Source organism: Aulonocara stuartgranti, assembly GCF_965226115.1.
Source record: "Aulonocara stuartgranti genome assembly, chromosome: 3".
NCBI lineage: Eukaryota > Metazoa > Chordata > Actinopteri > Cichliformes > Cichlidae > Aulonocara > Aulonocara stuartgranti.
Window position 1 is genome coordinate 27,490,541 of NC_138941.1, and position 25,703 is coordinate 27,516,243.

General features: G+C 38.7%; 2 protein-coding genes across 2 annotated transcripts; both read right to left on the bottom strand.

Moving 5' to 3' along the window:
* Nucleotides 1-307: 307 nt before the first annotated feature.
* LOC309702971 (uncharacterized protein) lies at nt 308-11,223 on the bottom strand. Its single transcript, XM_082527665.1, has 6 exons — nt 11,076-11,223; nt 10,604-10,948; nt 10,480-10,521; nt 1,762-1,872; nt 1,603-1,676; nt 308-1,206 (listed from the first exon to the last, which is right to left on the bottom strand). Exons 1-6 carry the CDS (start codon nt 11,119-11,121, stop codon nt 1,087-1,089), a joined length of 738 nt encoding a protein of 245 aa, XP_082383791.1. The 5' UTR covers nt 11,122-11,223; the 3' UTR covers nt 308-1,086.
* Nucleotides 11,224-19,473: 8,250 nt separating this feature from the next.
* Nucleotides 19,474-24,216, bottom strand: LOC309703888 (uncharacterized protein). Its single transcript, XM_082528796.1, has 7 exons — nt 24,200-24,216; nt 21,843-21,993; nt 21,308-21,652; nt 21,181-21,216; nt 20,952-21,059; nt 20,848-20,870; nt 19,474-19,779 (listed from the first exon to the last, which is right to left on the bottom strand). The coding sequence occupies exons 2-7, from the start codon at nt 21,886-21,888 to the stop codon at nt 19,657-19,659; spliced, it is 681 nt and encodes a 226-aa protein (XP_082384922.1). The 5' UTR covers nt 21,889-21,993; nt 24,200-24,216; the 3' UTR covers nt 19,474-19,656.
* Between the last annotated feature and the right edge of the window lie 1,487 nt (nt 24,217-25,703).

Sequence of the window (25,703 nt, forward strand, 5' to 3'; positions counted from 1 at the left end):
AATCTTAACTAAATACTGCTCCCCGATGTGGCCATCAGAGTGTGAATATTGGTTAGATTGCACTTGATTATAGAAGGAAGTGATTGGGTGAATGAAGCATGTTGGATACAGCACTTTGAGTACTCTGGCAGAGTAGAAAAAAGTGCTATATGAGAATCAGTCTATTTACCACTTTGTTCATTTTTGGGTCCCTTGTCCATCTTATCCTATTTCTTTCTAGTCAAAAACTACATTGTCAGGTTCATATTGTTGAACACACACACGCACGCACGCACGCACTCACACACACACACACACACACACACACACACACACACACACACACACACACACACTTACCTACACAATGCACAGACTGATACTCTTTATTCACATGTATACCTATGTAAGACGTCATATGTTAATAAACCTATGCATATTCATGTAACCTCAATAAAGAGCAGTGTTAGGAGGGAGCAGACGAGAGCAACTAAGGTCAAGCGAAGGAACAGCGCTCGTCCGGTTCTCTCCTTCATGCATGAGTAACACAATGAACTTTGCCTACTTGTGTCTTGCTTTGCTGTGTAGTAAAATTTTCTCGTTCCAGCGGTGGGGTTGTGCTAGACAGACCCATCATACATGTAAACTACAAAGACTACAACAGAATAAGTGAAAATTATTTTCTTTACAAATAACTCTCACTAAACTAACACAGCCAATCACTCAACATGTTTGTTCTCTTGGCTCATATTGACTTCATAGTCAATGATGTTTTTACTTTTTTAAGACCTTAACTTAACATTGCACTCAAAAACAAACAAATCCAAAAAAAAAAAAGTAAGTTCAAGGACCAAATTGCATTAGATTTCTTCACGTCAAGGTAGGGGTGACATGGAAGTGGCCCCCGGGTCACGAGTTTGAGACCCCTGCTTTAAATGAAACATTCAGGATGCCATTGTTTCGTCATTTATATCTGTAGAGACCTTGTTTCAGTTGTGTGTGACAAATCACAATACCTTTGTCTTTTTCTTTTCAGGAGAGAGCTGACATATCAGGACAAAATAATAATCATAACAAAAACATCATTGTACACACAGAGAACGCACTTTATCTGCCAACATAATAAACAACGTGAGTTTCCACTTTTCTCTCTATTGCAGGCCTTCTGCTTCTTGTTTTGGCAAGAAGCCACAATGCTGCAGAGTCCAGGTGAAGAGAGCCCTCATCCTGCAAATGAACAGTTTAGAGTCACATACAAAAACAAAAGCAAAAAAAGAGACTGTCATTGCACCCATCTTATTCCTGACAGTCTGGTGCCTTGTAAACAGATAATTTTGGACTTTTAAAAAGCCATGACTGAGTGCACATCTGAGTGATACTGCTGAACAAGTACAAAATTGCTTTCCTTGAGTGTCATCTACTTAAATCAGAGATATCAGAGAAAAATCTGATGAAGCTCTAAAAAGAGTAGAAGAAATCTAACATCAAATAGGATAAGACAGCTTTGCTGGCAATACACGGTTAATGTTGCAAAATCATACTTTATATATATATATATATATTTCTTTTTTTTTGAAATTACTCCTTTTTTCTATCATAAAGGCTATCACAGTTATAATTTACCTGTAACACAGCTTTTGAGTAACAAAAAATGTGCTCCATCTTGGTTCTTTCAAGATGCAGCTCGTTCTTTGAGGCTAAAACACAAAGTAAAAAGTTAGAAGTTTGTACATGATTGTTACAGATATATGAGGATGTTTAATAAATCACTTGTTTCTGTACCTGCATGAAGCTGCCTGACTTTTATAGCCAAAGCAGCAGAAGTTATCATGAAGAAAACAGCCATGCTGATAAACATCACAGTGCCAGCTTTTGTATTTCCATTACACTCTTCTGCAGTAAAGATTGAAAAGGTATTTAAATGGTGTTAGAAAGTTACCCTAGCACGCCAAACTGTTTAAGTGGATGTTTATCAAATGCAAATACAAGACCAATCAGACCAGGAGTGACATATTTAGCCGCATGTTCTCCTTAAATTGCTGGCAGTCTAAGTGGTGTCCAAAGTGGTGTTTCCTGAAAACCCTCTCCTGTCTGATCATTTCCTGATAACATTTACATTTACAATAATGGATTACACAGCAGTGGAGAGTAGACTTTATCAAAGTAGATGTCTTTCTGAAAGCAAAGACATCTTAACTCAGTTTAAAAATATAATCCACCCACTGTTATCATCCTCAATGCCCTGTACCAACACAGAGCAGAGCAGCTACCTGAACGCTACTCCAAAACAAAGGTTATTATCGTTAACGAAAACTAACGAAATAACGAAAACTAGAAGTGAAAAAACATTTTCGTTAACGGAAATAAAAATAAAAACAAAAAAAGGAAAACTAACTAAAACTGTAATGAGTGTTCACAAAACTAACTAAAATTAACTGAATTTATAGCAAAAATGTGTTTAGCTTTCGTAGATGTGCGTGTCATACAATAGTCAAGGGTGAAAATGAAGTTTAGTTTCCAGATTTTTTTCTTGCTGTGTCTCATTATGGCAGCAGGTGGCCAGTACGTTAGTCGAGTCGTCTGTGTTGCTGCGTCCACGCGCAGAATCATGTCAGGAAAAGTCGGGAGAAAGCGCCAGAGTCCAGTTTGGGATTACTTTGAATATGACTGTGTTTTGGATAAGTGTCTTGTAGTGGAAAGAGACAAATTATGAGGGACATTTCTAAAGGGAAAAAAATCCCACAAACCTTAAAGTGCACTTGAAAAGCTCACACAAGAAGGCTAACCTAGCCTACCTTGAGAAGGGAGCACACTCAACCCTCATCCCCAGAAAACAGAAGCTAACCCCAGGCAAGGCAGCGTGATGCATCCCGAGACAACAGGACTGGGATATCTACACAACTGTGGGAGTCAATTGCCTTCAAAAAGTTTATCAATTCACTTAAACCAAAATTACGAACACCCGGTGCTGCAAGAGTTAATAGTCTCATTGGGGCCAAGATATACATTTTATAGTTGCCTGGTATCAATGGTTGTTCATCTGCCTTATTTATTTATTTAATTAAAGAACCCATAGGTGGAAATGTGAGTTGTCTGTCTCTGCGTGTTAGCCCTGCGACAAACAGGCGACCTGTCCAGGGTGCAGGGTATGGTAGCTGGAATAGCAACATACCCAAGGATAAGCAGAAGAGCATGACTGATATGATGAAACTGGGATTTTGTTACACATAATTATTGCAAACACAACTAAAACTATAACTGAAACTATTTAAAACTAAACTGAAAATAAGGATTTTCAAAAAAATAAAAACTAAACTAGCAAACAATTGGTAAAAACTAATTAAAACTGATATAAAATTGAAAATCTGAAGTCAAAACTAAATAAAAATAAAAACTAATGAAAATTGCAAAACTATTAAAACCCTGCTCCAAACGAGGTCGATTATCTTGTTAATAATGTTACCTCCCTACTACGTACAACTCTGGATACTGTAGCTCCTGTGAAAACTAAGGCCTCAAATCAGAAGTACCTGACTCCGTGGTGTAATTCTCAAACACGTACCCTAAAGCAGATGACTGGTAAGCTGGAGAGGAAATGGCGTGTCACACATTTAGAGGATCATCATTTAGCCTGGAGAAATAGTTTGCTGCTTTATAAGAAAGCCCCCCGCAAAGCCAGAACATGTTACTATTCGTCACTGATTGAAGAAAATAAGAACAACCCCAGGTTTCTCTTCAGCACTGTAGCCAGGCTGACAAAAAGTCAGAGCTCTTTTGAGCCAACCATCCCTTTAACGTTAACTAGTAATGACTTCATGAACTTCTTCACAAATAAAATTTTAATCATTAGAGAAAAAATTACCCATAATCATCTCACAGATGTAACATTATCTACAGCTACTCTTAGTACCATTGATGTTAAGTTAGACTCTTTTTCTCCAATTGATCTTTCTGAGTTAACTTCTTTTAGACCGCATTCCTACAAAACTGCTCAAAGAAGAAGAAAGAAGAACCTTCCTTTCATATCAAAAATCCTTGAAAGAGTAGTTGTCAAACAGCTAACAGATCATCTGCAGAGGAATGGTTTATTTGAAGAGTTTCAGTCAGGTTTCAGAGCTCATCACAGCACAGAAACAGCTTTAGTGAAGGTTACAAATGATCTTCTTATGGCCTCTGACAGTGGACTCATCTCTGTGCTTGTTCTGCTAGACCTCAGTGCAGCGTTCGATACTGTTGACCATAATATCCTATTAGAGCGATTAGAACATGATGTAGGTATTACAGGTACTGCGCTGCAGTGGTTTGTATCATATCTATCTAATAGACTTCAATTTGTACATGTAAATGGAGAGTCCTCTTCACACACTAAGGTCAATTATGGTGTTCCACAGGGTTCGGTGCTAGGACCAATTCTGCTTACATTATACATGCTTTCCCTAGGCATTATCATTAGAAAACATAGCAAATATTTTCACTGCTATGCAGATGGCACCCAACTCTATCTATCTATGAAGCTAGATAACACGTTCTTTAATTCAGATAAAACTGAGGTTATTTTACTCGGCCTTGAAAATCTTAGAAATATGGTATCTAACCAGATTCTTACTCTGGATGGCATTACCTTGGCCTCCAGTAACACTGTGAGGAAACTTGGAGTAATTTTTGACCAGGACATGTCCTTCAATGCACATATTAAACAAATATGTAGGACTGCCTTCTCCATTTGCACAACATCTCTAAAATTAGAAATATTCTGTCTCAGAGTGATGCGGAAAAACTAGTTCATAGATTTGTTATTTCTAGGCTGGACTACTGTAATTGATTATTATCAGGATGTTCTAAAAACTTGCTGTAAAGCCTTCAATTAATCCAAAATGTTGCAGTAAGAGTACTGACAGGGACTAGAAAGAGAGAGCAGATTTCTCCTGTATTGGCCTCCCTTCATTGCTCACTGGTAAATCCAGAATTGAATTCAAAATCCTGCTCCTCACATAATAACATACTCATAAATATCTTAATGACCTTATGTACCACATCACCCTAATAGCGCATTCTTTCCTTTTTGCTAAAGCATATACTTAGGGCTGGACCAGGTGACCCTGAATCCTCCTTTAGTTATGCTGCAATAGGCATAGGCTGCTGGGGGATTCCCATGATGCATTGAGATTTTCCTTTTCAGTCAACTTTCTCACTCACTGTGTGTCAATCCGGTCTTTAAGTCCGATGACATTAGCCGTGCCTGGGCTCAAACTCTGCTGCAGGTCCCTAACTGTGGCATCACTGAGAGTTAAAAACTGTCTAAATCCTTTCATCTGTAATAAAATGATCACCATTGCTGCTCTAAGTTTAACATCTAGGCATCCACGAAAACGGAGTTTAAGAAATTTAGCAGAGTTAGAAGTTAGCAGGAAGTTAGCTTGCTACTTTGCATCTACGTGATTGCTAGCGACACAGCTATGTTAGCATAATATAAACAGTGAAGCTGGAGGATGAACGCTAACTTTTTTCCACTCAATAAAAGTTAAGGTGAGGATTCCCAAAGGTTCAGGACAAATGTAATCGCATGTCAGGATGCTGTAAACGGACTGAACTTCAATTGGAAGAACAACTGAGATAATCCATGAACAATATGAGCTTAGTTATCAATACACTGCTGCATGGGCTAAGCTGTAGTTATATTGTAAGGTTTTAAAAAATGAGCTTTAAAATGATTAGCGATAATAAAAAACGAGAGGGCCTGCCAGTGATCACTGACTGCTTTCAGGGGCTTGTTGAGATTAAGTAGAACAACAAATAAAGCATTAAAACATGCAAAGAACACAAAAGCCTTATTAAACGTGGAGTCGTTTGGGCCCGGAAGCAGGATTCATCACGTCATCACTTAAAGACCGGATAGACCTCTCTGCATTGAATCATGCTTGATATTAATCTCTATCTCTCTTCCACAGCATGTCCTCTGTACTGTCTTCCTTCTCTCATCCCCAACCGATCGCAGCAGATGGCCCCGCCCCTCCCTGAGCCTGGTTCTGCAGGAGGTTTCTTCCTGTTAAAAGGGAGTTTTTCCTTCCTACTGTTGCCAAAGTGCTTGCTCATAGGGAGTCATTTGATTGTTGGGATTTTCTCTGTATGTTTTATTATAGGGTCTACCTTACAATATAAAGCGCCTTGAGGTGACTGTTGTTGTGATTTGGCTATATAAATAAAATTGATTTGAAAAATGTAATTGATTTGAGTAGTTACGATTATGTATTTCAGTTGCACATAAAAGTTTCATACATTTGGATTTGATAGTTAAAAAAAAGATGTAATACACTTGGTCAATCAAAAATTAAAAATGAAGTAACCTAAATTGATGTTAAATATTTTTACACAGCAAATGTATTTAAAACAAAATATGTGGGTTTATTTGCTAGATTATTGCTGTGTTTTAAAACATAAAAAACAGATGCTTACTTTATCTTTAAATGGCAAATATACAACACATTGAGTTACACTGTTACACTGTTACACTCTTTATGTTAAAATCATATAATAATAATAATAATAATAATGGATTGGATTTATATAGCGCTTTTCAAGGCATCCAAATTTGATAGTCTAATATAAGATTTTAGATACGCTGACCTGTACAATAACTGTTGATAATAAAATATAACTTAATAAGTAACAAAACTTAAATAGTGCTGAACTAAATCTAGTGAACTACTGTTTAATGTATCGGTCTCCTTGAAATAATATTGACATGGGATTAATTAATTAAAGAAAGTCACTACACAGGCAATAACAGATATAAGATCTTGACTAACCGAGCCTGATTATAAGAGTAACTTAATTAGCTTTAAGCTACATCGAGACAGGCCATCAGATCCATAATAATATTTACTTATATGGAAAGAAGATTATAAATAAATACACTGAAAGACATGGAATTACATCACCCCAGTTCTGTATGCTTAAAACTTATTTTAAGCGTACTCGCTCTTAACAGATCTTTTGCCCAGGACTCTGGACCTGTCTGACATACAGCTCACAGAGTCCATTCATTCGCTTCCGCTTATCCTTTTTAGGGTCGCGGGGGGCACTGGAGCCTATCCCAGCTGTTATATGGTGAGAGGCGGGGTACACCCTGGACAGGTCGTCAGTCTGTCGCAGGGCCAAGAAAGACCCCGGCCTGATGGAGGAATATGGCCTGTATTTATATAGCGCTTTACTAGTCCCTAAGGACCCCAAAGCGCTTTACATATCCAGTCATCCACCCATTCACACACACATTCACACACTGGTGATGGCAAGGTACATTGTAGCCACAGCCACCCTGGGGCGCACTGACAGAGGCGAGGCTGCCGGACACTGGCGCCACCGGGCCCTCTGACCACCACCAGTAGGCAACGGGTGAAGTGTCTTGCCCAAGGACACAACGACCGAGACTGTCCGAGCCGGGGCTCGAACCGGCAACCTTCCGATTACAAGGCGAACTCCCAACTCTTGAGCCACGATCGCCCCAATAGATACGTCCTGAATAGAACTCAGGACCTTCTTGCTCTGCGGCAACAGTGCTAACCACCGTGCCACTGTGCTGCCCAGCTCACAGAGTCATCTGTGCATTTTCTAAATACTTGTCATTACATGACATATAGTGAAGGAGTGAAGGAGGAGATGAAAGCAGCACAGCGGGAGGTGAAACGCTGCCTGAGGGAAGCAAAGGACACCTACAGGAGGAAGGTGGAAGAGAAGTTGGAGAGGAACAATATGAGGGAGGTCTGGAATGGTGTGAAAACCATCACAGGCCACAACACCAAGAAAAGCACAGTGGGGGGGACTGTGGAGAAGGCAAACGAACTCAACAACTTCTTCAACAGGTTTGACCAGCCCACAACCCCCCCACCCTCACCCTCACCTTCACTACAGAGTCCAATCCCCACTCTCCTACCTCCCTCGCTTGCCCCCCTTCCTGACACCATGACACCCCCCTCCTCCAATCCCTCTCTCAGCAGCAAGACATCTCCCCCCCTCCCCTCCTCCCAAACATCTCCCAGTGTCACAGTGGATCAGGTCAGGAGACAACTGAGGAAGCTTCGCCCCAGAAAGGCAGCAGGCCCAGACAAGGTGTGTCCTAGGATGCTAAAGGCGTGTGCTGCTGAACTTGGGGAGCCGCTACAATGAGTCTTCAACCTCAGTCTGCGACTGGGGACAGTGCCCGCCCTATGGAAGACATCCTGCATCGTCCCGGTCCCCAAAAAGAACCGGCCCAATGAGCTGAATGACTTCCGACCGGTGGCACTGACGTCACATCTTATGAAGACTCTAGAGCGGCTCTTCCTCAACCTCCTCCGACCACAGGTACAACATGCCCAGGACCCACTACAGTTTGCATACAAGGCGGGTGTCGGAGTGGAGGATGCCATCCTGTACCTCCTACACAGAGCCCATTCACACCTGGATGGGGGAAAAGGCACGGTCAGGATCCTGTTTCTTGACTTTTCCAGTGCCTTTAATACCATCCGGCCCTGTATGCTTCAGGAAAAACTGAACAGGATGGAGGTGGACCCCTGCCTGGTCGCTTGGATCTCCGACTACCTCACCGACAGACCACAGTACGCCAGGCTGAAGGACATCACGTCTGACACAGTGGTCAGCAGCACAGGAGCACCACAGGGAACTGTGCTGTCCCCTCTTCTCTTCACCCTGTACACCTCTGACTTCTGCTACAACTCTGAATTATGCCACATTCAGAAGTTTGCAGACGACACAGCCATCATGGGGTGTATCTGGGATGATCAGGAAGAGGAGTACAGAAGTCTGGTGAGGAACTTTGTCGCATGGAGTCACACAAACCACCTGCAACTCAACACCTCAAAGACTAAGGAACTGGTTGTGGACTTCGGGAGGTCTAGAGCAGGTCCACTGCCGGTTCAGATAGAGGGGGAGGAGGTGGAGGTGGTCAACAAGTACAAGTACCTCGGGCTGTGGGTGGACAATAAACTGGACTGGTCATGCAACACAGAGCACCTGTATAAAAAAGCACAAAGCCGACTGTACTTCCTCAGGAGGCTGAGGTCTTTTAACATCTGCAGGAAGCTCCTGAGGATGTTTTACCAGTCGGTGGTTGCTGGAGTACTTTTCTATGCTGTTGTGTGCTGGGGGAGCAGCACAGCAAAGAAGGACTCATCCAGGCTGGAGAAACTGATCAGGAGGGCTAGCTCTGTGGTCGGCATGAAGCTGGACACTCTGGTGACAGTGGCAGAGAAAAGGACATTAAAGAAACTGATGGACATTATGGACAATGCCAGGCATCCTCTGCACACGGCCATTAACAACCAGAAGAGTCTGTTCAGTGACAGGTTGCTTCTCCCAAAGACAAGAACTAACAGACTTAAAAACTCCTTTGTCCCACACGCCATCAAACTGTTTAACTCCTCTCTGGAGGGGAGAGGGAGGGGAAACAGGAGGACAAAGGAGGGGGGAACAACTAAGCTGTAGTGCCTCTTCACCTCACTGTGCAATACCTTTTGTGCAATACTTTTGTAAATAGTCAACAGTGCAATAGACCTCAATACTTGAAATGTGCAATTCACTTGTATTTTTATTTTTATTTTTATTTATTTATTTTTAATTCCTATTTATTCTATTTATCCCCTTCGTATATTTTATTTATATTGTCTCTGTATTTATATATATGTGTGTGTGTGTGTGTATATATATATATAATATTCTGTAACTGTAACTTCTGTCGGTGCTGTGCTTTTTTGGAAATCGAATTTCCCAGAGGAACCCACCCGAGGGATTAATAAAGTTCTATCTTATCTTATCTTATCTTATATCTGTTATACTATTTTATTCTCTGTTATAGAGGCTAAGACCACAGTTGAAGCCACGGTGGTGTTCATTGGTGGGGTTGACGCAATGCCACTGTTATGAATGAAACTTGTAACCAAGTCCAATAACTCCAGCCATACTTATCTTGTCCATTTAACATCTGTATGGTATTCCATCAGTTGCATTTGTTTTTGAACACAGTTCTCTTTATCCAAAAACATTTATCACAACAGAACGACAGTCACAAACTGGTTCTTCTTCCGACCAATAACACCTGGCGCCAATTACGTATGTGTACCTTAAATATATTCCCATAAACACACCATACTGTAAAACACATTAACACCTAGCAGCGCATATAAGGTAACAACACAAAAGTGGCTCCTACATCAGTTTTCTTGTTTCAGTTGTCTTGTTCAATATTCATTAAATATTTTATGTTTTATTTTCAAAGGTGATATATAAATACATTTTACTAGATCCTTTTTTTACTCATCCATGTATGTGTTACTATGAATGTGTTTCTAATTTTTACTTCTTTGAAATTTGAGGAAATAAAGTGCAAAGGCATATTAATCCACTTGTATTACTTTAGGAATGAAAATTATGCTACAAAACAGGTCACAGTTTACTAGAGTAAAGTGACAAAAGAAAAACATTTTAGAGAGATAAAATTAACCATACCTTGACTACTGAGTTTCACTTCATCATTGGGTTCACCATTTCCTGTAGGCATGGTATAACTTTATACATAACAATTTGATGATAAATCATGTGCAAGAAATAAGCCTTTACCCCACAAGCTTACCTTGAATTCTTAACTCTACTGCATCCGAAATAACTGTGTGTTTATTTGTGTAAAATCCACAGAAATACAGCCCAACATCAGATAAATTCACTTGCTTGATTTGAAGAAAGACAAAGGTGATGTTGGAACTCATAATAAATTTTCCATTTTGAAATCCATCGCAGAACGATGCTGAGCCACGAGATTCAAACATAGAAGAGACACAAGTGGGCTTAGTTTGGTTGACCACTTTAAACCAGTCTGCCTGTGTTTGATGCTTGGAGATGTTGGTGCACTGCAGTGTCACTTCTTCACCGGGCTGGACCTCCACAGTCTGAAACCCAGAACCTGAGACAGAGATCCAGCCTGAAACAAACACCACAGACAAATTAGTATTAAATTAACTGTAATCATTTTCACAGGGTTCCAAAAATATTTAAATTCTGGTAGGATCCAAATCTTGGACTGAGAATCATTAGATGCCAGTACTTACAGTGAATACAGAAAAACAACGCTGTTATAACGGTGAAGCTCCCCATTGTGTGCTTAATCCAGTTGCTACTCGGACATTTAGTAAACCACACAGCTATTACAAAGGCTTTTAGAGGGCGAGGTGTTTCTAGTTTTTCATCCTGTCAGTGACCTGTTAACACATTGCAGTACCTTGGCTTAAAAATCGTCAAGCCACTTCCTCTTGGTGGTGACGTGCTATTGGATCACAGCGTTGTCACATCACTTCCTTTGCTAGTGGTGTTTTTTCTAATCTGTATAGCGCATTTAGTTACAAACCTTTACATAACAATTTAGTAACAATGTTTATTTACTCCTTGGCCTCTATTAATAAAGATACCTATAATAAATTTAGCTTGGTTGTACCTTTGGAGATCACACTCAGTTAACTGAAGACCCAGATCTGCACCCTTGACAACCCTGTAACCAGCCAGGCCCCTGTGATATGTGCAGGTGAAGGAAGCTAAGCCACTGTTAGGTATTCTCCACCAGATTATGTGTGGGCCTGGACCTTCTCTCTGTATGTTGCTGAATTGTTGTTGATTATCATCTGTGCCATGGATATGTTATCTGCAAACTTATATATGAAATTTGTGCTATGAATGGGATTGTAGTCATGTGTGAAAACTGAATATAAGAGTCGACTGAGACCACAGCCCTGAAGGGTGCCAGTGTTAAGGATGGTATGACTGAAGAAGAGAAACTGAAGGAAAATAGCATTATTTCATTCATTTTTTGCTAAAAAAAAGAAGAGGGATTTGTTGCTCTGTACAAATTATTATAAAGAATCCCTAAAGCTAAGAAGCCCATAAAGCCAGGAAAGCTTAATGTTGAATAAAATAACATTTAGTGAAGAAAGTAAGAACTCCAGGTTTCATTTCAGCACTGTGTGAAGACTCAGAGTCAGAGATCTGTTGAACCAAGTACTAATTTACCATGAAGCTTAAAAGCCAAATACTACTAGCCCTCAAGGTAGCTGTAAATAAATCATTACCTAACGCATCACTTGATCTAGCTTTTATTCTTCCTGTCCTGCCACTCCTGCATCCACATCAGTCATATTTCTGTAAAAGAAAGGATGGACAAAATGCTGGAAACGAGACCAAGAGTGTCCAATTCCTTTTGGTCCACCTAGCTTACGTCTTCATCTACTGCTGCCGACAGAGTACGGGCACAAACAGAAGGTGCACGTCTCGAGCTCTCCTTTGTAGCTGAGCAATAACATACTGACAAGGTCACAGTGAACTTTCTTAAAACTGCATATATATATATATATATATATATATATATATATATATATATATATATATATAGATAGATAGATAGATAGATAGATAGATAGATAGATAGATAGATATGTGTGTGTGTATTATTTAAATGTAATTTGTTTGTAATACTAAGGTTCCACATGCCACTGTTGTAGTAGGGCATTAATGATGTTGCATTTGTGGGGGCTCCCAGCCGGAGTCATATGGACTTCTCCCTGTACTAAATTATAAGTTTAAATTTGGTGTATTTTGTTTTATTAAGCATTAGTTCTGAGGGCTAAATATCCCCAAAGTGCTTTTGATTTCTTTGAACGACGAAAATAGTAACCAACAGCCTTATATCTATTATACCACCCATTTATGTGTTTTAATGGGGGTTTAAATATTAAAAGTGATTATCAGTAGTTTATTTTTGAGTATCCTTTGCTTCATATTTGTCTCAACTTAACCCACTATTACATTTGATTTTGATTTTGCTGTTGAGAGAAACCACACCATTGTTTGATATTTGTATGTTTTTATATACGGTGGCCCACAGTGGGATGAAGAGGCGCCTGCTGCTGTGTGTGTCCACTGATTTTACTGCTGCATTTTGTCTTTTGTAAAATAAGCCATATTTTACAACCAGTCCCTGTTTTTCATCACAAGGCAGTCTACCATTTGAAATCTGCTACACAAGCAGAAAGATAACATCCTGAAACAGGATGAACAGCTTAAAAGGAAAACAGATCTGGATGCAAATCTACACATACTCAAATCACAGAAAGCAGCTGCAGCTGCATTAGCTGAGGCTCAAGCTTGGGAAATTTCTGCACAAGAAAGTGAACATCCAAAACAGCCCCAGCTGGGCAACATGCAGCAAATCAACCCAACAGAACAAGTTCAAGAGTATGTGTGGCAACAATCAGTACTCAATAATGATCTGCAGACTCCACAATTGGGCAGCCACTGCCATCGAGGCAACAGCAAAAGCTTGCAAAGAACCAAGTATCTGTCAGCCCAGTATGACCAACAACCAAGAGTTCACTCCTTTGCCAGTCATCTGTGTTTTGAACCCAAAGAGAGTCTTGCAACTGGAGTTATGGTGAACAACCAGCAAATAATGATCGATTTCACCATCATCAGTCCAAGATTTGGGCACCCATACATGTAAGGGGTAGACATGCTGACTCTTCAGATCTAACAGAATATCTAATATGAAAGGGAAATGAGCTCCACTCCAGCATCTGCCCCACTTCCTTCTTCCACTTTATGATACGATGCTAGTATGTCTTTGCACGTGATTATCCAGATGGGCTCTTAGAGCTGATCATTCACAAATGACACATTGCTATATAGTAGGATAGTTAGTTTTACAACATGCATTCAGACAACACGAGTGGTAAATTGAGTTGCCTTTCTGCTACTTTGGTACTTTGTAGTTTTTGACAAAGGAACCTACCAGTTAAAAAACAGGCTGTTAAAAAATGTAGAAAAAAACAATTGTGTGCAAATAGTACAGGATGTGTTGTTTGTGGTTTTAAAGGCTAGTCCTTCTGTGGCTTTTTATTTGGCTTATACACAGAGCCACTGCAGTGGAAAAAGACAGGGGGAGGTGCATAAAACTTGCCAAGCTTTGCACATAGACCATGGTCAGGGAAGAAAGCTGCCCATATAAACACTGGCTGTGTCTTTATTTGCCCCTTTTGTCAGTATACAAAAAAAAACCAAAACAATTTCAACATATCTAGTTAGAGAACACATCTAAAAACATATGACGGGATATACCCACACAAAATAATTCTAGCAAAAACACTGATGTTGCCACAGAATTTATTGTTTTATCATTTACATCAAGAATGAAACAACAGCGTTCTTTTTAATATAGCATTATTCTTGGTGTTGAAATCAACAGTTATTTGATATTTGTGATGAGTGAAAAGTCTTTTTCCTTAACTGTCTACACGTACAAAGGCCGATGCGAACTAGTAAAAAGCAGAAAGTCAAATTTCACCAGCTGTAGAGGCCTTGTGAGTTCAGCTGTGCTCAGACCACAGTGTGAAGTCTCTTCCTGTGAAGTGATCAGTATCTCACTCATGCCTCCACCCAAAGACCGCCTGACTCCCCCTATGAGTAACTTTGTGTACCCTCATTTTATTGAGATGAAGACAAATTAAGGCAGAAAAAAAAGACACATAAATGTTTAGTACAGGGTTAAAAAAAAAACTTAACCACTAAGCATGCTTTCTCATCATGAACACAGAGAATCAGCTCTATGCACTGGCAGCATAAACAACATGAGTTTCCACTCGTGTCTCTTTTGCAGGCCTTCTGCTTCTAGGTGTTTGTGGGTGGAGTCTCAACACTGCAGAGTTCAGGTCAACAGAGTCCACATTCTGTAGGTGAAAAATTTACAGTCACATAGCAAAACAACCACAGACTCAGTACTTTCACTATCCTTGACTGTGACAGTCTTAGCATATGCTAGATTATTCTAGGCTAGACTCCAAAAAAGACAGAAAGAGAGCCAAATGATTTTTGTTTTAAATGTACCTCTGAGTGATACACTACCAAATAAGTGTGGCATTCATTCATTACATTCATTTGAAACCTTCAGATAGAGATAATAGGGATTGGGACTATCAACTTTCCTTTACAATAACTCCAGGTTTCTAATTCAGACTTTGTGTCCACTCACACTAAATTTGGTGTTTGAGGTACAATATTTTCTTCACAAAATGGACCCAGGGCTACCTGCTTCTTAGTGGTTGGTAGATATCTTCAGAACAGAAGAAATTTAACATAAAAATAAGATAAGAGATCTTTTCTTCAATTCTTTTCCAGCCCTTATCCTATTCAGGGTTGTAGAGCACCTGGAATCTATCCCAGTTATCACTGGACAAGATCTGGCTAGGCTTTCCTTTCATACATAGAAAGAGCCCAGCCACTGGATTCAAACACTTCATTAAGTGAATTTATGACTATATGATATATACAATTCATGCTGCTGTAACTTTACAACAGAGCGTCCTTTCGTGGTCAACAAGGAGCAATGCAATAAGCTGCACATGTGAAATAAATGTATCTCAAATGTGCAACTTTTTCATTTAGTGAAAAAGTTGCACCTAATTTGCAACCTAATTTGAGGTGACCATTGTTTTGATTTGCTGCTATATAACTAAAACTGAACAAAATAAAACATGTAAGAGATTTCAAGCAAAAAGTTTCCAAGCACCATAGTGCTGCAGCATGGTACAAAGAGCCATGATAATAATTTCCAGCCCATTCACACTCAATATGCTGTTTGGATCACCTTCTCCAACATCGTCAATGCTGCTCTGCACTGACCTTAGTAGCTTCCCTGGGATATTTGAAGACTTTGAAGTGATTATTATTATTTATTACACAGCATCATAATCACAAGTGATCTATTCTAAGCTTTTTTAGTAAATGTAATTTGCATTTTTTTTTTTAAAGCGTCACCTTGTTCCTGGGAGTATGCTGTTCTTTGTCCACTGCTGAAAGATAATATAAAAAGTTGCATTTTGAGTGTTAAAAGTCATTGTATCACATGTAATAACTCTTAATAAATCACTTGTTGTATGTACCTGAAAAAAGCGGCACAATCTTAACAGCCAAACCAACGACAGCCATCACAAAGAAAACAGCCAGTGTAGCAAACACCACAGGCACAAGGCTGGACTCTGCAACAGCAAACAGCATTGACTGATAAAATATGTTGTTAAAATGCTAAAATATATATAATAACGTGTATTTGCAAAATACTTTTTAATGTGCTTTCATGCAAAAAGTCACATTTACTAACTTAAATACAAATCCATACTCTGAAAAATAACAAAACAGGAAATGCCTTTAAAAATAGATTAGATAGTTTTAATATAATCAAAATATCAAAACTGATGTGGTTATTTATTAGTCAAAAATGAAACAGGTAAAAGAAAATGTTATTATTATATTTAAAACACTTTGGTTTATTTGTTTAGTTCATGATTTATTATTATTAGTAATGGTTATGGTTATGAATATTCATACTGAGTACACTGAATACTATATGTGAAAACTTCCAGTAATATGTATTATTTTTGTTTATGTCTTTAATTAAAAAAAACTGTAAATAATGACCAAAATCAAAGTCACTCTGACTGTAAAGCAACCACAAATGTAATTTTACTTTGTATTATGACTATTATAAATATAGCAAATTAAAATTAATGTAAACTGAAATTTAAGACCACTCTCTTGGGCCTCTTCTGCTTTCAGCAGACAGCTGATACTCCACAGGGACTTCTGCTGGCTCCCTTTCGAATGGTTACAAACAATTTTAAAGCACATTAATTTCTCTGTCAAAACACTTGAACCTATAAACTGAAGTTTATTAAAGCTCTGTTACTGTGTATCATCTTATAATGTTGATTAATAATGTTATTAGCGATGATTAGATGCTTATTTATGTAAAGTTCAAAGAAACACAGGCAATCCATGTAAATGAAATGAAGGAAAGGAAAAAAACAAAAAACAAAGTTACCCTGGAACTCATTTCAAATGTTAATATAATTAAAAACCTAAAAATAACTTTTAAGAGAAAGGAAAAGATGTTTACTTTCCACTCCATTCACTTGATCATTAAATTCCACTCCATCATTTGTTTCATCCGTACCTGTGAAGAACCATGGCCATTAATTTATTTTTATGCATAAAAATATTCTGTTACTCTTTCAGCTCATTTCATGCTACTGTAAAAATAAAATTGATGACAAAAGCTAAACATTACACAAACGCATAGAAACATATAAATAGATCATTAACTCCAATCAAACCTTGAATTCTTAACTCGACTGCATTAGAAATGACTGTGTGCTCACTGATGTACAATCCACAGAAATACAGCCCGGCATCAGATAAATCCACTCGCTTGATTTGAAGGAAGACAAAAGAGACGTTGGAACTCATAGTAAAATTTCTGTTTCTAAATCCATGACAGAACGAAGCTTCGCTGTCAGATCCATACATAGAAGAAACACAGCTGGGCTTAGTTTTATTGACCACTCTGAACCAGTCTGTCTGCGTTGGATAGGCGGAAATGTTGGAACACTGCAGTGTGACCTCGTCCCCGTGCTGGACCTCCACAGTCTGAAACTCAGAAGTTGAGATCCAGCCTGAAATGAAAGAGCACAAAATCTATTTCTATCTCTACAGTGTTAAAGTTATTGTGACTGGACAATTGTCAATTAGCTTTGTTTAATGGCAATCGTTTAACAATTTACAAGGTAACAAGAAGCCAATACTTACCGAGGCAAAGAAACAAAGTTGTTATCAAGACAAAGCTCTTCATCATGCATTTAATCCTGTCACTGCTTTGATAGTTTCTAACACACAGCTCTTATAAAAGGGTTCAGAGGGGCGGAGTGTTTCTTTTCTTCTTCATCCCACCAATGACCTGCAAACATTTTCACTTTTGTCCCTCGTTCAACAGGTTCTTTTTAGGGTCTTCCAGCTGTGTGGTGCATGTGAAACCTGAGATTTAGTTGTAGTTACCTGTGACACTAAACAGGAAAGCAGACAGATGACTTTTATTACTCAATTTACAATACTGGAGAACTTCTAACATAGGTTGGTAGCTGGATTTTGTCACAGCACTTGATTGTAAATAACTGGTGCAAATTGATGTTTACAAGTTCATTATCTTGTGGAGAGAAACACAGTTGTGAGCTACTCCTGTGTCTGTATTGTCCTTATACAATTATTGGTTTGCCATACACCTTTCAATTTTTCTAACCTGCCACTCATCTTGCATTTGTAACAGTAAGGTGGTCTTTTTTATTTTAATGGGCTCAGAGAATCTCAGATTATGCAGAACAAAACTGCAATCTTGGAAAGATTAAAGTTTTTTGAGAAAACCTAAGAAATGTATTTGTTTCTTTGAACTTCTTTTTTGAACATCTGCATCATTTTGTGATTAAACAAGAGTTTCCGACAGCTGACAAGGTTCTTGCCTTATTGGTATTATCTGGTAAACCTACAACTCTGCTAGACTTGCCTATACAAAGGCCGAAACTAACCATGTTATCAGCAATCCTCACAAGAAACACACAAAACATGCTGGAATTATATCGCTCCCGCAGAGCCAATACTGAGTCAACTTCAATACCTAGACTCAGCTGTAATTCAGACTGAAACAGATAGGCATAACCAGTTATCCACAAATTAACTTATTTCCTGAATTCCAAATTGAACTTACCAGCATCCATACCAGCATGATTTTGAGAGGTTAAAGTTCCTCCTCCTTTTGCTCCCAATGCTCGGTTCCATTGACAGTTGATGTCAGTGTTGTAGGGACACGCACGGTGCTCTTGAGCATGCTCAAAAAGTAGACCTCCCAGTAGCTTATTTTTCTCACAAATAAATAACCAACATGTCAAATAATCTACTACTGACAACGAGACAAGACTCAGGTTCATGATGTCAGAGAAAAAAACTCTAAAAGCTCTAAAAGCTATAGCAAAATCTGTTCTTGCTGTTTATTTTTTAACAAAAAAGACATCATGTTTGTGTGAATTTTAAAAAGCTTGTGCAATGTAATGGTCTGTGAGGTGATTGACAATGCCAGATGCGACTGATGGAGGGAACTCTTTGCTCATACCTCAAGGCACTGACCTATTGTATCGTTACACAATTAAGATGTGGAAACACAGCAGCTGGTTTAAATAGATCATAATTCTGTTGTTTTTATGCTGTTTAAGAAACTCCAACTTTAGATTTTCAGTGCAGTTCTGCTCAGATCACACTGTCCTGTCTCTTCCTTACTACCTGACTCCTTCCACAGCAGACATTTAGACTCTCCCTATGAGACGTTTTCACAGTCATCAGTGTCATTTCTGACTTCTCCTCTATATTTACACTTTAATACGTGTTTTTTTTTTTCTCACACAAAAGGTAGACAAAGAGAAATAAAGCAATGGATGAAAAGTTGGAAAAAATGTTTTTATTTTCCAAGGACTCTTGTCAAAAAATATATCAGCATGTCTATTCCTCTCCTCCCAGAACAGACAATGAGACATTCCTCATAAGAAAAGTTCATATTCAGCATCAGATCAAAAACTTTTCCATCATCAACACACTTAAAAGAAAAGTTGCACGATAAAAAAGACAGGCACAAAAGTAAAGATACAAAGACAACTTCAATGCAAATTTTGTTATTTTTATTTTTGTTAGTATGTTTTGCCACATCATCCACAACACATACACAAAACTACATCAGTGGGTTATTATCCTAAAATATGAGCTCCACTTCCTTGTCTACCGTGTGGCAGCATACACAACATGAGACTCCAGCTCTCTGTGTGTCGCAGGCCTGCGACTTCTTTTGAGTTTTGTCTGGATACTCATAGCTGCGTAGTTCAGGTCATCTGAGCTCTTATTCTGAAAATCAAAATATTTAGTTACAGTAGAGTTTAACAAAATCTGAAGTAGTGGATTTGTGGGTTACATGACGAAAGATTTGATTTAAAGTAACATTTTAATAGTTTTAAAGTAAAATATGAAAACAAGATGAATAATGACACTTGGATTCCAAATAATGGGTTTAAATACTGTTTTAATTTGAATGGGTGGATGACTGGATGTGCAAAGCGCTTTGGGGTCCTTAGGGACTAGTAAAGCGCTATACAAATACAGGCCATTTACCATTTAATATTTAATTTGAAGGCTTTATGTACAGCACTTTTCTACTCTACTGAGCATTTTAAACAATTTGTGTCATTCACACTAGCACTTTTTTTTCTGCCTTTCTATGTAACACTCCATTGAACACACTAGAGTGCAACTTGCGATACTTGGCATGCACACTGGGAAAGCCGGGCATCAAACTACCAACCTTCTTGCTAGTAGATGGCCTTCTCCTGAGCTACGGCCACCCTAAATTATACTTTTTCAAATTCAGCTATTATTTTTATGTTATCACTGAGTCTTTTCCGTGCATGCATGTTTTGATTATCCACGTACTTTTCAGCTGAGCTAAATGAATGAAATGATAGGATAACATTGCTTGCTTGCCTGAAAAACATGTTCAGGCTGATATAATTCACAGAATAATTACAAGGTTAAATGGTCTAAGGAGCTTGGAAAGAAAAGCATCTGGACTTGTTTAAGTTGCCTGAAGACGTTTCACCTCTCATCCGAGAAGCTTCTTCAGTTCTAAAGGGTCAAATGGTGGGAGTTTCCCCCCAAAGAGGGACAAAGGACCCCTGATGATCCTCTAATTACTTGAGCCAATTACTTGCTTGGAGACGAACCTCTATTTGTCCCCCCAAGAAGGGACAAATAGAGGTTCGTCTTCAAGCAACTTAAACAAGTCCAGACGCTTTTCTTTCCAAGCTCCTTAGACTACGATGACCTGGATGACTGAGAACCTTCACAGACATACAAGGTTAAATTAATCTTTTCAGTCATGACATACAATTTACACAGTGTGAGTAAAAACACATTTACCTTGATGTTTCCTGGTTGGGGATCTGGAGTTAAATTGAAAATATAAAAGTGTGTTTAGTTTATTTTTAGCAACCATAGAAATTGTCTTTTGAAAGCAACTTTACCTGTCTGAGGTGTTTTGATTTTTAAAACCAGAATGATGACCAGTATAATGAGTAAACCAGTCAGACTACCTGGGATGATGTTCATTGGGTGTATCATTCTCTCAGACTCTGCAAAAAAATTACACTGAAACATTTCAGGCTGTGTACTTCAGGTATAATACTGACAATAGTGAAATAACTATGATCCCAATAAAAATCAATTTTTTTAGAGACAGGAAACTAATCTTACTTTCAGTCTTATATTCTTCATCATTCGTTTCACCACCTGTAAAGAAACATGGGTATTATAATACTTTGTGACTTCCATTTCTTATTTAAAGTCTCATCATGTTGTTTTGCTACTAAGGAAAGCTTACCTTCAAATCTTAACTCTACTGCATTGGAAATAATAATATGCACATCCATGTAAAATCCACAGAAATACAGCCCAACATCAGATAAACCCACTTGTGTGATTTTAAGAAAGACAGAAGTGACACTGGAACTCATACTGAATTTTCCATTTTGAAATCCATCACAGAAAGAGGCTTGGCCATGAGACCCAAACATAGAGGAGATGCAGCTTGTTTTAGTCGTGTCGATCACTCTGAACCACTCTGTGTGGGTTGGACTTGTGGAAATGTTGGAGCACTGCAGTGTGACGTCTTCACCAGGCTGGACCGTCACAGTGTGAACCTCAGAGCCAGAGACAAAGATCCATCCTGAATCAAACAACAAAGACAAAATGAGATTCAACTCAAAGTGTACGGTACAACAGACCCAATAACAGGGCGACAACTTTTTATTCAATTTAATTACATCACTGCTTTCTAACAATCACATTTAAATTCTGTTGGGCTCCTCGTTCCATTACTTATTTTAAGGTGAGAGTAGTGAGGTGCCAGTACTTACTGAGGCTGCAGAAAATCAAAGCTGTTATCAAGATGAAGCTCCTCATTGTGTGTATAATCCTTCACTGCTCGGACAGTTAGTGAACCACGCAGCTCTTATAAAGGGGTTTAGAGGGGCGGGGTGATTTTTTTTTTTTCATCTTGCCAATGACCTGCCAAAGCAATGCAATGCATTTGTAGATATTTTAGCTTTATTCACTATGAGATAACTGAAAGATTTTCACTTGTGATTTCTGAGCTTGAGACTCACAGACTTAATAATAATACCATGTTACATCCATTTCAGAACATATTAAACAGAGTCAAACAATGAGTCACTTATCAATGAGCTTCCTCAAAAACTCTTGGACTTTTGAGCAAATATTCTATTTTAGTCACTAAAAGTCTGGTGTGAAACATAAAACAAAGGAAAGGGGGGGGGGGGGGGGGGTTACAGAGGTCTGCCCCTTTTTTGGCAGCTATCCAAGGATGCAATTTAGATTTGATCATGGAGATGAGATAAGGAAGTAACTTTATATCCTAAAGTTGTAAAATTGTTTAAAGTCTTACTGTTTTCTTGTTGATTCTTGTGCTCATTCCTGACATGACACCATCTAAAATTTTTAGATTTCTGTATGAAATTCAGCTTCTTTTTCAGACTTTTTAAACTGCTTTTCTGATTGCATGTAACGCTGGTGTGGAAACTTGAGTTATAGTTACATTTACTTGTTTATGTAACAACAAACAGCAAAAGATAAGTTTTTGATCTTTCTATTTAATGGTTATAAATGTTATATATAGGAAGGTCTTTATTCTGAATTACTGGTTGAAAGTGGCACAATGCTCTTTATAAACTTAATTATTTTATGCACGCTTTCATGGTCTATAAATGTTTAACTGAGATGAAAATCAAAGCGTGAGTTTAAAGATGTGTGTGGTCAGACCCATGATTACTAAAAATTGACTGCATGTACATGTCACCATTGTGTTGTCACCAATGGTGACCACTAGTTTCTGGACTCAGTAAAAGATTTTGGTCACAGTCATGTTGTTTTAATTCTAGCTGGATGTTACTGTATTTAAAAGAGAGGCTGGAGTTCTAAGTTCATCAGCTAATATTCTGAAGCTCGGTAAGCATGCTGCATGAAGACATGTTGGAATGTAGACATGTAAATATGCTGACTGACAATTAAAAGAACACCAACTTCGAGTTAAAGCCCTGAAATAATTCTAATAATTGAGTTACTAACAAAAAAAATCACTCACAGCTCTTACAAAGGGCAAGAACCAGCCTACTCCTACTCCTACTGGCATTTCCAAGCCCAGACTGGTAGGATTGAGTCAGAATGCTTTACCAAATCATATTTGCAGCTCAGTTTCAGTATTAGATATTTGGGTCTAAGTTAACAACAATAACCACCTCTAGTGCGGTTGGCCAACAGGCTGCAAGTGGAAACTGTGCTACAGTTGGCCAAAGACAAAAGAAGAAGAAAGGGGGGTGTCCTGCTAGGAGGCAATGGGAGAGAAGAAAAGGGAGGAGTGTGGAGGTGAGAGTAAGAGTTTAACGCCTGATCCCTGTTTCAATCCAGGGGGTCAATGTTGACATTGTAGATGACTATAAATACCTCGGAGTAGACTTTGACAATAAACTGGACTGGGCTAAAAACACCTCAGCACTTTACAGGAAAGGCCAGGGCCGACTCTATTTTCTGAGGTCCTTCAACATCTGCCAGACAATGCTCAGGATTACGAGCTGGACTCTCTTAGGGTGGTGATGGAGAGGCGAATGTTATCCAGGATATAGACAATGTTGGATAATTCCTTCCACCCACTCCATGATGTGCTGGCTAGCCACAGGAGCACGTTCAGTGAGAGGCTAAGATTACCAAAAAGCACCACTGAACGACACAGGAAATCATTCCTGCCTGTGGCCATCTCCATGTACAACTCCTCCATCTAACATGTACTGCAATAGCTACACCTTTTTTGCACATGCTCTTCTTTCTTATTCAGATATTTATTAGTAAGTGACTTATTCATATATTGTATATATTGTGCTATTTCTTATTTCTTGTATTGTCTGTTTTTGTTACTGTTTGTACTGGAACATTGTAACCAGCATAATTTCCCCTAGGGATCAATAAAGTATTCTGATTCTGATTTAAATGTAGGGCCTATGACCGGTAAAAGGAGAGATTCAGCTCATGTAATGGTGAGCAGGAAGGTAAATGGGCTTAGCAGCACTTGTCTACTCTCCTGGAGTACTCAAATCGCTTAATACACCACACCACTTCCCTCTATGATTTTTAAGTGCTTATTAACTAACATTCACACATAGAACAACTTATGGTTATGCCAGGGATTGAACTACCAACCTACCAATCAGTAGATGATCTGCTCTGCCTCCTGAGCTACAGCCACCCATCAATAAGCTGCATGTGCATGAGACCAGGTGTGAAGTAAGGCCAGGAACACTGGAGGTGGGTTCAATCTGTTCTACAGCCTAGATATAAAGAGAAATGGAGTAATGGTAATGTTTAAGGAAGAATATGTGACTAGTGTTGTGGAGAGTGTCAGACAGGATCATGAGTTTGAAAAGGGTTGATGTTGAATATTGTCAGTGTGTCCCACAGGTTAGATGCCAATTCTCGTGATCATCTAAAAGAAATTGAATTGAATTGAATAACATTGAAAAAAAGGTATCTATGCTTTAATCACATGCAAACTGGAAACTGCTGCTTTTGTATATATGTTGGCTTGGGCAAGGCATTATCAGGATTGCTGCACCATCTCCTGACTGGTAGACAAAAACATTGTTGGCAATGTTACACTGGCTGCCTTATGAAGTTATTTTCAAAAACTCCTACTTGTGAATAATAATTCAAAAGTCAGTTCATCAGCTTTTTAAGTTTGCCTCATAGCTGTGTCTTACTGTGAACAGCAGAAGTTGTATATGTTAATTTATTGTCTTTATTGATTTTATAGCTTGTTGTGTAGTTATTGCTGTCTTTTTCTATGGATTGTACAATACAATAATAATGTCCATCTATAGCTTAACTAACAGAGCTCACTGCTAAATGGAGTCATAGGTTCCACACAATAAAGGGCGGTACCTAAGATGGGGATGCCACACCCCCACACAGGCACCTCCCACAGTAGACCAGAGAGTGCAGTTGGGGTCACAACATGTGTTCGGAGAACCTGAGTTGTTATTTCATTTGTGTTTCTGTCACCTCAAGCTAGTCTGGCACTAATAATGTACTGTGACAAAGAGTACTGCTGCTCACTCACGTTTTATGTTATGAAGCTGTTTTTAATCTCTAAAACTCTATCAGTGAATCCATTTGAAAACAGTGAAACCAGCTCGTGGTTAAAGTCACACCTTTGTTCATTCCTCTGTTGCAGGCAAAAAAAGGAGAATGAAAGCAACACATTTCTGTGAAAACAGCAAAGCATTTATTGCGTGTGGTTTTAAAGGCTAGTGTCTGTGTGGTTTTCAGTTCATCAGATACACAGTGCTGTCACCGCAGTGGAAAATAACAGGGGGGGATGCATGAGATTTGTTGCACCCCAGAATGTGCACAAGAACATGGTCAAGCAAGAAAGCTGCCCATATACACACTGACTGTGTCAGGGTGTGATAGAGGTGCAATTAACATTTACAAAGTAATATGAATTTAGATGGCGTCCATTTAGTACCACTTATGTGGTAGTAATGTTGTATTAAATCTGCGGTTTCATCATTTACGTCAGTAAGGAGAAAACTGTTGCTAGATTTTCTTTGTTTCTTAATCATCTGTAGTCTCAAAATCAGCAAATTTTTACTGTTCCACAGATTTTATTCGTGACTCTTACACTGCTTTTCATCAAAGTTGCAGGATCA

What these genes read in the sequence shown, in the direction of transcription:
- LOC309702971 (XM_082527665.1), bottom strand. Translation starts at nt 11,121, where the DNA reads ATGGGGAGCTTCACCGTTATAACAGCGTTGTTTTTCTGTATTCACT. An exon ending in GTTGTTTTTCTGTATTCACT is followed by an intron (nt 10,949 to 11,075) that starts GTAAGTACTGGC and finishes TGTTTGTTTCAG; the next exon opens with GCTGGATCTCTGTCTCAGGT. An exon ending in AGTCAGGCAGCTTCATGCAG is followed by an intron (nt 1,677 to 1,761) that starts GTACAGAAACAA and finishes TTTGTGTTTTAG; the next exon opens with CCTCAAAGAACGAGCTGCAT.
- LOC309703888 (XM_082528796.1), bottom strand. Translation starts at nt 21,888, where the DNA reads ATGAGGAGCTTCATCTTGATAACAGCTTTGATTTTCTGCAGCCTCA. An exon ending in TTTGATTTTCTGCAGCCTCA is followed by an intron (nt 21,653 to 21,842) that starts GTAAGTACTGGC and finishes TGTTTGATTCAG; the next exon opens with GATGGATCTTTGTCTCTGGC. An exon ending in CCCAACCAGGAAACATCAAG is followed by an intron (nt 19,780 to 20,847) that starts GTAAATGTGTTT and finishes TTTGATTTTCAG; the next exon opens with AATAAGAGCTCAGATGACCT.